The 12,377-nt window shown below is 53.7% G+C and overlaps 4 protein-coding genes across 4 annotated transcripts; 1 reads left to right on the top strand and 3 right to left on the bottom strand.

The window, feature by feature from the left end:
* Window positions 1-257: 257 nt before the first annotated feature.
* Window positions 258-1,460, bottom strand: ASPACDRAFT_54475 (lysophosphatidic acid acyltransferase LOA1; the record flags this gene model as incomplete). The annotated part of the gene is made up of 3 exons (XM_020202888.1): window positions 258-1,017; window positions 1,132-1,372; window positions 1,430-1,460. 3 exons carry the CDS (start codon window positions 1,458-1,460, stop codon window positions 258-260), a joined length of 1,032 nt encoding a protein of 343 aa, XP_020052944.1.
* Window positions 1,461-1,854: 394 nt separating this feature from the next.
* ASPACDRAFT_81267 (putative MFS transporter) lies at window positions 1,855-4,253 on the bottom strand. The gene is made up of 3 exons (XM_020205838.1): window positions 3,577-4,253; window positions 3,185-3,431; window positions 1,855-3,133 (listed from the first exon to the last, which is right to left on the bottom strand). Exons 1-3 carry the CDS (start codon window positions 4,052-4,054, stop codon window positions 2,116-2,118), a joined length of 1,743 nt encoding a protein of 580 aa, XP_020052943.1. The 5' UTR covers window positions 4,055-4,253; the 3' UTR covers window positions 1,855-2,115.
* A 1,215-nt stretch (window positions 4,254-5,468) lies between these two features.
* On the bottom strand, window positions 5,469-8,254 carry ASPACDRAFT_81266 (putative protein kinase). The gene is made up of 2 exons (XM_020205837.1): window positions 6,425-8,254; window positions 5,469-6,367 (listed from the first exon to the last, which is right to left on the bottom strand). Exons 1-2 carry the CDS (start codon window positions 7,914-7,916, stop codon window positions 5,820-5,822), a joined length of 2,040 nt encoding a protein of 679 aa, XP_020052942.1. The 5' UTR covers window positions 7,917-8,254; the 3' UTR covers window positions 5,469-5,819.
* Window positions 8,255-10,476: 2,222 nt separating this feature from the next.
* Window positions 10,477-11,370, top strand: ASPACDRAFT_34434 (uncharacterized protein; the record flags this gene model as incomplete). The annotated part of the gene is made up of 1 exon (XM_020200040.1): window positions 10,477-11,370. One exon carries the CDS (start codon window positions 10,477-10,479, stop codon window positions 11,368-11,370), a length of 894 nt encoding a protein of 297 aa, XP_020052941.1.
* Between the last annotated feature and the right edge of the window lie 1,007 nt (window positions 11,371-12,377).

Below are 12,377 nucleotides of genomic sequence, written 5' to 3'. Positions count from 1 at the left end.
GTTAGCTGGAGACCGTCCAATCCACCCTACACACCATTCAGGGCCCCGCACATCTCATTCCCCATACAAACTGACTGACGATTCCCCCAAATCTGGAAACTGAACTACCATGACCGGAGGAAAGAGGTAAAGAAGAGTAAAGAATACATTGCACAAGACTCCACTACCGGGAGAATATCGAGTTCATTTCATACACAACATGGGCTTTGGAGCAGCACGTGAGGAAGGAAGGGAAGGAAGACGGAGGCCAAAGTACCCTACCAAACCCACCTGCCCCGCGTCCACACGCGGACGAAATCCACCTTCTCCTTCACACCTAACCCGACCCGCTTGACGCGGCCCAACCGCGCCAGCGAGTCCGCGACGTGGTCGAGGAGCGCCGCGTCGGAGACGCCCGTCGCCTCCGGGGAGGACAAGGCGCTGCGGGGTGAGGCGTCCAGCGTGTCCAGGTAATTGGTGTCGTAGTTTCTGCGGGTCGACGAGCCGGTCGATGCTGCGGTGGTCGAGGTTGAGGTTGAGGTGGTCGGCCTCACGCCGCCGGCGATGCGGACGCGGATGCAGTGCGTGGGTTTGCTCAGCAGGTTCCACAGGAAACTGAGGTAGCTGCCGGGCAGCGGGGTGACCACGTCGACGGGGGTGTAGCGGAGACTGATGGGGTAGATCTTGGTGGCGGGCGGGGTGGTGAGCAGCGCCGGGCTGAGGGGCAGGATGGCGCGGCCGTTGGTGGTTGTGCACTCTGGGAAGGTGACGAGGGCGCGGCCGGGATACTTGCGGAGGAGGGCGTCGAGGGTGGTGAGCTTGTGGGCCGGGGGTGCGGTGGGCCGCGGGGCGCTGAAGGCGCGCAGGATCGCTTGGAAGAGCGAGATCTGTTCGACTTCCGAGGTGTTGGGGTAGCAGGCTGTGAAGATGGGGTCGAAGATCGCGGCCAGGTAGAGCGGGTCGATCGGGGAGGTGAAGGAGGAGGCGATGATGGATCGCGGGCCGGGGAGGCGGGTCTGGTCTTGTCTGTGCAGGGATCTAGAGGCAGTTAGACTTGAGGGATTGATGTTTGTGCGGGCTGTTGCTGTAGGCTGGAGGAGGTTCTGGCAGATGGGCGTAAAGACATCACCCGCCCACCCACTTTGCACTCACCCTTTTCGCACACCGTCGACCTGCAGATCGATCCACCATATACTAGGGATCCCCAGAATACACCAGAGGGAGGCCTTCTTGCCCAGCGATCCGATCGGAAGCCATTGTAGCACCAGGAAGTAACTCAGACAGGCGAACACAAAGAGCGGCAGTCGGATCCAGAATAGCACAATGCGGACGGGGATTTGGAGGTAGCTGATGGGCTGAGGAGGGATGGGTAGGAAGGGTGCGATGCCCGAGCCTGGCAAAAGTCAATTTCTGAGCCCGGCAAATACCGAGACAGGTACGGAATGCTGACCTCGATCTCGGAATTGGGTGAATTTCTCCATGGTTCGGTCGGAATGGTCGTGTGATGGTGGTGGTGGTGATGGAGGAGGGTGGTGTTATGGGGGAGGTTGTGTGATCGCCAATTTGGCCATGTGCTAGCACATCAACAGCAGTTTGCTTTGAGTAATAAGCAGGACCCCGAACCTCGAGTGAGAAAGGAAGAAGGCGAGGAGTAAAGCTTGTTGAGCTCAACTGTTGGAGTTGGAGTCGGAGATTCTGGATACTGGTAGAATTCACATGTCCACAACAATGTTCAGGTCACAATCCCACTAGCCTCCTTTGGGATGAGGCCGGCCTTGACGGACTAAAAGCCGAGGCTCAGCCACATTTCCCTTTCGGGAGTGCTGCACTTCGCAACTCGTTCTTTGTTTATCAAGGTATAGCTATAAGACCACGGCATAATTGTCTGTCATTGATGGAAAAACCATACCGTATGTTCCTCAAGGAGTACCAACACGCTAGGCTAGAGCCCCACTGGCACGTGGTTGACATGACTGCCGGACATGACGTTCAGCAGCATCATCGCCATATCTCAAGCATACACGGTTAACAATCTGTATCTATATTTCAAAACCATTTATACAACATTTAACATTTATACAAGAAGGATAATAAGAGTCGCTGCAGAAAAAGAAGAAGGGAAAAAGAAAATGCCTCTCATGAACGAGGCAAGCGGAACATAGAAACCGCCACTCCCACCATCATGAACGCCGTGGCAGTCATCATCCACGCCAGGCCAATCCACCGCCCTCCCAGCTCCAGCCCAATCTGAAACACAGTCGTGATCGATAGACTGGCAATTACGTTGCCCATCGACTGCAGGACCTCGATGATCGTGAACAGCCGCGCCGTCTCCTCCCGCTTCACCAGCGTCGTGATCAACGAGCGCGTCAGGAAGACGAACCCGGACCCGGAGGTCTGCAGCAGCAGACTCGGGATCAGCATGTACACGTGGCTCGAGAGCCCGATCCCCAAGGTCCCGACCGTCAAGAACACGATGCTGATGCGCATCAGGGTCAGATCCTTCTGCGTGGGCTTCATGGACTTGAGCAGGCGTCGCGAGATGGCCGGGAGGACGAAGAGGAATAGCGGGATGGTCAGGGCCGGCTTGAAGGACATGAGGAAGTTGGCTTCTGCCAGGGTCCACTTGAACCGGGTGGAGATGTACTGCACCAGAAACCAGGACGAGCCGCGGCTGAGTCGGTAGACGAGGAACGCCGTCAGGAGGAGCATAATCTGGCGGTTTTGTACAATGAAGGCGTAAGGAGCGAAATAGGCCTGGACCCGACGTTTCACTGCGGCGAAGAAGGTCTGTCTGGTAGCGGTAGCGGTGGCTGCACCGCTCTTCTCATCGACGTGCGACTCCCCAGGACCAGAGTCCTCGTCATCACTGGACACCTCCTGCTCCTGCTCTTTGCTCGGGACGGATTTATATTCGGAGTGGCTGGAGAAGATCTGTCCGAGTTCCAGAGAATTCGACTTCTTCGATTCACGCCCTGGGAAGGCGCCCATGGTCTCCGGCAACGACAAGGCGAAGAACATCCCAATAATAGCGAGAGCCCATCCCAGCAACAGGGGCAGCCACGGATCGAGGGCCATCAGCCACGAGCTGGCCGCGCTGGACGCGAAATCGGCCCCCATGCCCGCCACCCCAAACTTGAAGAAAATCGCCGCTCTAACAAACTAATCAGCAAAAAAGCACCTAAAAGAATCGCAAGAAACATACCGTTCCTCTTCAGTCGAGACATCCGACATCATCGTCCAGATAATCGCAAACGCGACGACAGGTCCCCCGCCCAGCAGCCAGGCCAACGAGGATGCCCACACGGTTCGCAGGGGGAACGTATCCGGGAACCACATAACAGCCAGCTGCATGAGGCAATTGAGAACGAAGCCGGGGATGCTCAAACAGATGGTGGATTTCCGTCCAAATCGGTCCGCCATCAGACCATAGGGGATTGCCAAGATAGCACCTGCAGAAAGGACATAAGCAAGACGATTCACATGCGCGCCAACAACCACACCCATTCCGCAACAAAATTAGAGGTGGCAACGACAACAATCAGAAATAACAAAGGGAGGACGAGTCAGGGTTATCAGGCAGGTATAGAAACATACTCAAAGTCCCATCGAAAAACTCCATGTACCCCTTGACGGCGGCCAGATCCTGCTGGACCTCCTTGATCTTGCACAGGTCCTCGTCGACCTGCCCGTTGGCGCCGATTTGCGTGGGGTCGTACTGCGCATAGTACTCGCGGCAGGCGATCGACTCGAAGATACGGGTGACGGGCCCGTTGGACATGCAGATGCCGACCTCGACGGCGAGGATCATGGCGAACAATGTCACCATGAGGCGAAAGCGGATCTTCTTGTTGATCAATTTGACATCCTCCTCCTCATCTTCCTCTTCGTCGTGGTGGTGGTGGTGGTGGTGGTGGTGATGCGGGTCGTTAATCTCATCCCCATCGTCATTGTGCTTGTGGGCTGCATTGGTCCGGTGAACGTTGGAATCGGAGGCGACGCCGGCAGCAGCGGCAGCAGCAGACAGAAACGGGGCATCCTCGCGGTCGAGGGATTCCTTGAACTGGGTCGACATGGCTTTCTCTCAGCTCCTATGGGACCATGGCCCGTCCGGATCGGATAGAGAGAAGGGGGGCGGCGGCGGCGTGTGGTGAAAGGACAAAAGGCAAAAGGGCTTTTGTATATATACGAAGGAAGAGGAAACAATTTTACATGTGGACAAAATTTCAAGATCTATCCATCTAATCACGCAAATACTCAACTTGAGCCATTTTTGGGGAAGATTGGGAAGAGGAGAAGGGGGGAGGGATATTCAAGAGGACAGAGGGGGGGGAAGGGAGGGAGGGGGGTGGGGAGGGAAGGCAGATTGAAGATGAAACCTCCGGGATAGGGAGTTAAGAAAGAGAGAAAAAGGACAGTCAGGGTTTATTATTACATTTCATTGCAGTATAAGACAAGACAAGCCCAGCCCGGCCCCAGTCTCCGCCAAGCGGGAATTCCAGTTCCAGTTTTTTGTTCTTATTATAATTGCCAGTACCAGAAGGTACACATTCTGATAAGAACTCCACTGCAGGCATGCTCAAACCCTACTAAGACCACCTATGGCACACTAGCTGTCAATCCGGAAATGGGGCCAGTTCTCCTATTTTGAGACGGACTTTTTGGGGCGGAAGATAGAGCCCTTGCTCTTCGGCAGGAAGGACACCACGGGGGATATCCCTAGAGAACCGGCGGGAACCTCTGTAGTAATCGAATGTCGCATCTTATGTCAATTGGGGGAGTCATGGTGACGGATGCGGCGTGGTCCAGACGAAACAGAACATGACAGTGTATGAATCTACAGCACTGTAGGATTGTAGTACTGATGATGCGGAGCTGGCGCGTCCTCGGATGCGTACGGCAGGTAGCCGAGGCATCAACAAGGCAGCCTTCCGCGAGTGCAGTTGCTTCCGCAGAGGGAAAGCGCTGCGTAATTGGAAGTATGGATGTATTCATATAGGTGTTCGTTCAATAGGGAAACCATGCTGACTTCAAACCGTCCTGACTCCTGACCCAGTCGATCAGGCTGCTGATCGAAGCGAGATTCTTCATTGGACTGAAATGATTGATTGCACTGGTTTGGTCTATCCAGGGGCTGGTACTGACTCAGCAATCTCCATGCGATACCGGCCCACCCAGTGGCCGCTAAGCCTAATGCGAACGTCTGGACTCCACCGCCCGGGTAATTCTGCCCTGCCAAACATTCCAACCGATTGTCTTTTTGGTGCGTCTGGCCGCTTCCAGGCTCAACATTCTATCGGGATGCTCCAGCTCTAGTCAGCCAGCCAGCCAGCCACAAATGCCAATCAACTAACATAAAACAGATGAGACTTTCTGCTAGATGATTTTGGACACATCCAGCTCTCTAAATGTGCGTTCCTCACTGGATTAACTTTATGTAGCAGCCTTGGAATGTGCCTTCGATGCTGCATCGTGACCGATAACTGCCTCTAGAATGATGTCTCTTCTCATTCTTCCCTGTGTCTTATATCTATTAACCAGTACAATTAGTGGTAATTGAGAACAGAACGCTTGACCAGATTACACTAATACAAGCATAGCCTAACAAGTCTAATGCCTATAACTTCGTTGTGGCAACTCTCTCTCCGTGGAAAAGAGAGGTCTAGACTGAGAAAAATCACAAAGTCGCGTCGTGAGCGGTTGGGATCGTCTCTCGGAGTCACGCCGTCAAATCATAAGAAATGCAGACACAAAACAGAAATATAAAAAGAAAGAGGGGGAAAAGTAATGGTTAAAACAGAAAGATAAGAATGGTAACATGCAGATCCAAGAGGCCAGCTCTAGGGCACTTCTTTGTCTCCCCTCTTCAGCCCCCCAGGCACATCAATCGCGTCCTTCACCCATGGCAAGGACGCGATCTCGTCGAGACCCTTCCTCTTGGTATTACGTTTCAAGAGTCCCTCCACGCATTCTCGCGCGCCTTCCAGATCGCTGCCCTTGGCAGGATCCCACTCGCCGTCACTGTCCGCATACCGATACCAGGACCACTCCACCCGCGCGATGCGATGGGGGGTCCGTGCGCGCAATTTCGCCGGGTCGCCTCGAGTACCCGGCAAGGCGTCGAACGGCAGCCGGTTCTCCATCATCGCATACAGTAACACGCCCAACGCCCACGCGTCTGTTGACCGTCCATCATACGATTGGCCCATCAAGATCTCCGGCGCCGCATAATCCTCGCTGCCACATCGGGTTTGTAGGAGTGGGCTTTCCGGAGGCTCGGGTATCCGTCGGGATAGACCCAGGTCGCTAAGAGTCACGATAGCTCGATCGTATGTGCGCCAGTCGCTGATCGTATCCATCGCGGAGACAGGAAGATTGACAAGAACGTCTGCAAGTGAGAAGACAAGTTAGGCCTCGCACTATGTCTCAAGTCCGGAATACTCACTCTCTAACTTGATATCACGGTGCACAATGTAGTGCTCGTGTAGGTAGCGAACGGCCGCTACCAATTCGGCAAACATGCGACGAATCACGGGGGGGCTCAAAGGCCGGTTGCTGGAAGACGCCACATCGAAGAGGTCTCCACCCGGACAATAGTCTAGGACGAGCAGTGCGCGTTTCTCGTCGCTGCCAAAGGCTTTCAGCTGAACCAACGAAGGGTGATTGACGGATTTAAGGATCTCCACCTCGCGCTTGAGAGAAACTTCCAAGCGCTCTTCATCCGCGCCTCCCGCCGGTCCATACTCGATAATCTTGACCGCGACCAACTTCTGGGTCGCAAGATTTAAGTCCTGCAAGCTAGAGCCGTACTGTGTTGAATCGCTATCGCGTGCCTCCACGCGCACGGCCAAACTGACTTGACTGAACGTTCCATGACCAAGCTGACGAAGTTTGCGATATTTCCGGCGCTGCTGAGTGCGCACCGAACGCACCGAGTAAATCTCTTCCGCAGTGTCAGGAACAGGTGTAATAACAGGTCCACTGTCGTCTTCATCGAGCCCACTGCGGCTACTGCGTGGCGGACTTGGCGGGCGCACGGTCGGTAATGCAATTCCACGATGTACGGCCAAATATTGCTCCCGATGGAGGTTGTGCGCATTTGAGTCTGTGCTGGTGGAGGTGGAGATTCCCGGTGGCGCGCCGGTTCCCGAGACCACAATGGGTCGTGGTTTGACAGGGACACTTCGGCCCGGGGGGACATATTCGCTCAAACTGCGGTTGCGCGCGTGCTTGGGAGCGGATTCGGCCCGTGGTTTCGTCGGTGACTCGAGCGGCGATTCGTGCAATTTATCCGACAGAGTGTAATGTTTGTTTCGGCTTCGTGGTCGGGGTTCACAAGCGCCGAGCATGTGCGATGAATCGCTTAGTCGCAGGCTCAGATTTGAGCCCTTTCGTGAGACCGTCGAAGGGGTCCGGGAGAGAGATTGGGAATTGCGCCGGGGGTGTTTCCATGGCGACATGCCACTGATGGGCGACGGTAAAGGGGTGATGTCGCCCATTGCTACCAATTGTGGTGACGAGATTATAGAGGCCGGCGACAGTGAGCCTCCACTGTTGGGAGGCGCCGCGAAGAGACCGCGTAAGCTAGGTGTGCGACGGGGCAGACTGCTCGAGGAAAGGCTGTGGTGTATTAGGGTGTCAGCGTCCCTGGGAGGGCTCATTTGACTGAAGATTGGCAGGTCGGTACGTATTTGCAGCGAGGGCAGAGGGTGATGAGGGTTGTGCTGGGCAGTCGGGTCATGAAGGCGGTTCGACGGGGGCTGGAAACTATATAGAGGAGGGGAGTCGAGGCTCCCTTTGGCAGGGATTACTGAGGCATTCCGATCGAATTCATCGTTACTCGAGCCGGTTGATTTGCTGGCCTTGTGCGACTCGGATTGAGGCGCCGTTGCAGATCCTGACCTCTCGGTCGGTGGAAAGCAGTCTGAGTAGACCATCGGACGTGTTTAATTGGAGACTTCGGTTTGAGATCTATGGTTTTGTTCGAATTGTGGTTCTGAATCAATCGCCCGAGCGGGAGTTGCGACGGCGCGCAATGGCAGTACTAGAATTGCGGGTAAGGTCGGGGCTGCCCAGAAAAGAAAAATCCCTCGGATCAAGCTTAAGCAAAGCCCGTCGTCGAATTTGGCACTAGAGCTCGGGAGGATACCGCTTAGATAGGACAAAGTCAAAAGAAGGTATTGTAGGTATTGTTCTAGAAGACAAAAGGACAATCAAATGAGTAAGAAGAATAGGAAGAATAGAATAGGTGTGAGTGGAATAGGAGGGGGAGAGTGGAGAGAATGAAAGAGAGAGGAAATGAGGGAAGAGAGAGTAAAGGGAAATAAGAAGAGGGGGCTTGGGGCGGGGAACGGGAATAGGAAAGTCTTCTGAGCCTGGTAGGACAAGTGAGAGCAAGAGTATGAGCAAGAAAGAGCAAGCGCAAGCGCAAGCAAGTTAGAGAAGGGCAAGAGGCAGCAAGCAGGAAGAAAAAGAAGAAGAAGAAGCAAGTAAGGTAGGTAGGTAAGTAAGCAAGCAGCCAGCCCCAGCAAGCATGAAAGCAAGCAAGCAAGCTGGAAGTAAGCAAGAGCGCGCAAGCAAGCTCTAATAAGAAGCGGAGAATCTCGTTTCAGTCGATGATGATGACGCTGCCCTGCAACGGAACGAAAAATCCACGCGGGGGTCAGCTGATAACACTTGCCTGCTTTTAGCCTAGCTCGCACAAGTCTAGTATCCACGAGGAAAGACGCTACCCCGCATCAAGTAATACCGTTGGCGGAAGGTCCAGAAGGAGGATCGGATCTTGCCTGTTCAAGTAAAGGAACTCGAAGAGTTCAGAGACAAGTCCGGTGAATTGACCCTATCTATCATTTTTTCCTGAGTCAAGGACCAAGGGCCAGCCACTTAACTTATCTACTCCGTAGCTCGGTCCGGACTGTTTGCGACGGCCGCGGCATAGAAGATAAGTCGAGCTTACTCCGTCGATAGATTGATAGATCAAAAAATCCATTATTTCTCTCTCTCTCTCTTTCACTATCTGGATGGCGACCCAGTAACGATTTCACTTTTCGTACAAGGTTCAAGGCTCCAATGTGAAGCATTCACCCCACAACTCCGAAGTCGCCCTCAGCTTTTACCTAACCTGGAAACAATCCAGAGTTTCAAGGTTCCTCGTCATGTGCCTTGCATCGCCTAAATCAATTGCGGAGAATGAATCGCTTGAGCTTCCTTTTCCTTATCTAGGTCTTAATAACAACCCTCTCTAACCGGAAAAGTGTCAATAGCAGATTCCAAAATGGGAGGGCGTTTTCAAACCTGCCACGCTGGACGTCGTCCGGACTATGCGACGAATGGATGCATCGCCGCTTTACCTGTCATTACAGTGGCGATCTGGCAGATCGTGATACCGACGGATAATGCAGAGAAATCTCCGTGAAGATGCACTGTCAATACCGTACAGGGCATCAACATAAACAAATGCCCTACCTGCACATCGCACTGACATCTCTCTTCTCGCGCAATTGGCCGCGGAAGTCTATCGACCTTGCTCTCCTTAATCTGGCCGGTCGCAGCCCGTTTACTTACCGCGGGACCAGCTCAAACTCATTTAACTAGTGGACAGCAATAATACCCTCATTTTATTACTTTTCAGTCCAAGGTCATTTGACGCACTGTGCACATCATCATCGGCGGCCACGCTACCTTAGCGTCGGCACTAAGTTGTAGACTTTGACCAGTGGGAAAGGTGGAAGCAATCGCCTCCCCCCTGCTCTGCGTTTCCTTATCCCGTTTCAGAGTCATGGAGCCGATCCTCCTGCAGTGCTGCCAGGCTACGTAAGCCAACAGAAGGGGAAGGCGGTTTCCTGCTCAACAGGCTTCACCTTCTCGCATCGAAGATTTGGACTGCAGACTTTTCACGGTCGCTTTCTCCTTCAGAGCAATTTTTATGGAGCATCTTCATGGCTCCCAGCTACTTGAGTATGTATACTCTACAGTAAGCCATCCAACCAGGGCACTACTGTAGTACTACGATGATGCCGGCGCTTTCTTCAATTAGCAAAACGTGTCGGATGCAAACAGCGATTGTTCGAGAAAGGCGTCCCTATTAACAGCCAAGAACACATTGACTTCCCCGGCAACAAGAGAAAAGATAAAGAAGAAAGGTTATGCTTCGATGCCTGCATTGTGCTGAGGTACTGCAAACAGAAGAAGTTGATGTAAAGTCAATGCAGAGCAGCGGTGGAGCCTTAAGGACAGTCAGTACCACTCAGAATGAGTCAACATGCGTCACTCTGAGTTACCCCACATCAGTGTAACCAGCTCTACTGTGAAGAATCCTTAGGTACTGTACTGTGTACAAAACTATGAAAAGCGACCTGGGGTAAGAAGTATATAAACATATCCCAATCATCACTATCAGGCTATCGACCTCCTCAAAGACATCAAATCCAGCCCATAGACGCAAAGGCGCGAATTCCTTCTATCAATCCATTCTCAACAATCACCATTTCGCGCAAAATGCCACTAACCACCACCACGACGACTACCACAACAACCACCCCCACCACCCCTCTAATCTTCTACGACATCGCCACACGCCCTCCTGCCGCGAAGAACGCCTGCTCCCCGAACCCCTGGAAGACCCGATTCGCGCTCAACTTCAAGAAATTGCCCTACCAGACCACCTGGGTGCCGCTGCCGGAGGTGGCCAGCGTGCGCCAGAGCCTGAACGTGCCGGCGTGCCGCCAATTCGCCGACGGCAGCGACTTCTACACCCTTCCGATCCTCCACGACCCCAACACCTCCGCCCTCGTCGGGGACTCCTTCGACATCGCCACCTACCTCCAAACCACCTACCCAACCGCCGGCGACGGCGACCTCTTCCCCGCGCAACCCCTGGACTACACCTTCCCGCTCGACCCGCCGCCCATCGTCCCGCTCTCCGAGTGCAACGCCAAGAACAACCCGGCGCTGGCCGCGTACGCCCGGTTCAACGTGCACGTCGACGCGGCGTTCACGGCGCACGTCCAGCTCACCGTGCAGGGGTTTCCCTTCGACCCGGCCACCGAGGCGACGGCCAAGGCGGAGTTCGTGCGGCGGGCGGTGCTGGCGGGTGCGCCGGTGTCGAGCTGGGAGGACTTCAAGTGCGAGGGCGAGTATCGCCAGAACTTGATCACGTCGTTCGAAAAGACGCTGGGGGAGTTGGCCAAGTTGTTCGTGAAGGAGAACCCGGGGGGCGGCCCGTATGTGCTGGGGCATCGCGCGTGTTATGCGGATTTCTTGGTGGGCGCGTGGTTGCGCATGTTCAGTGTCATGTTGCCCGAGGAGGAGTGGGCGTTGATTAAGGGGTGGCATGGGGGTGTCTTTGGGCGGTTGCATGATGCGTTGGAGGTTTATGCGGTGGTGAAATAGGTACCTAGGGTTGGTCTGGAACTGGGTTGGGTTGGAGTATGGGTGTTATGGTTCCAGGTTGGGGGGGTATACTAATGAACGATCTGTCTAGCTAGCACTGTTGTAATCGGGTGGCTTGAGAAGGGCATCTGGGAGATGCTTAGCCGGTGTTAGGAAATACGAAAGTGGAATTGATAGTAACGAAATGAAATGACTTCTTGCAAGAATTCGGGAAGGAAGAACGATCTATGAGGGCTCGAATATTAGGGCGGATGATATCGCGCTACCCTTCGGAGTCCTTATAGTAGGCAGTCAGGGCATGGTAACTTTGCTTGTTGACTCGACTACGGAGTAGCGCAAATGGAGTAGGTGACTAACCATGACCATACTTGGATACAATCATGCACCATCGACTTGATCCCTTCGGAGTTCAGACCCTTCACACAGGGTCATTCTTATCGTGTAAAATGGCGAGACGACCCCGAACCTCGAATTGCGCTAAAGATTGCCCTGGATCGGACAGAATCAGGATACAATCACAACCGGGCTTATCAGCGATAAGCTTCGGTCGGGGCCTGGGCGCTAACAACCCCACTGTACCGATTACTCTACTGTAGGCTATGCCGGGAGTCAGACCACGATTGATATCATCCTTGCCTTAAAGTCTCATATCTTCATAGCCGTCGGAGGTCGCTTTATGATGCATTTGTAAGATTCAAAAGAGGAAGTCTCACTGTACGCGAGTCAGGATGTCTATCTTGGAATTAATCTGCACGATTTGGCAGCACAGAGCTACTGCCGTGATTTCGGCTATTTATTCCCCTGGTGATGACACTGCATGCATCACGCATTGTGGCTTGCTGTCTTTCTTTTTTTTTCCCCCTTATTCTTTTAGTTTTCTTAGTTAACCTCCCCCTCTTTTCCGGGAAATTACCTTAGACTGCTTTTATTAGCACGCCGTCTATGGATATTTCCGAATGTCGTGTTGTCTCTTACAAATACCCTCAAGGAGAGGCCTCCAGTCTAGA

The sequence above is a fragment of the Aspergillus aculeatus genome (genome assembly GCF_001890905.1).
Source record: "Aspergillus aculeatus ATCC 16872 unplaced genomic scaffold ASPACscaffold_16, whole genome shotgun sequence".
NCBI classification, from domain to species: Eukaryota; Fungi; Ascomycota; class Eurotiomycetes; order Eurotiales; family Aspergillaceae; genus Aspergillus; species Aspergillus aculeatus.
This window is presented reverse-complemented; position numbering and strand designations above follow the sequence as displayed.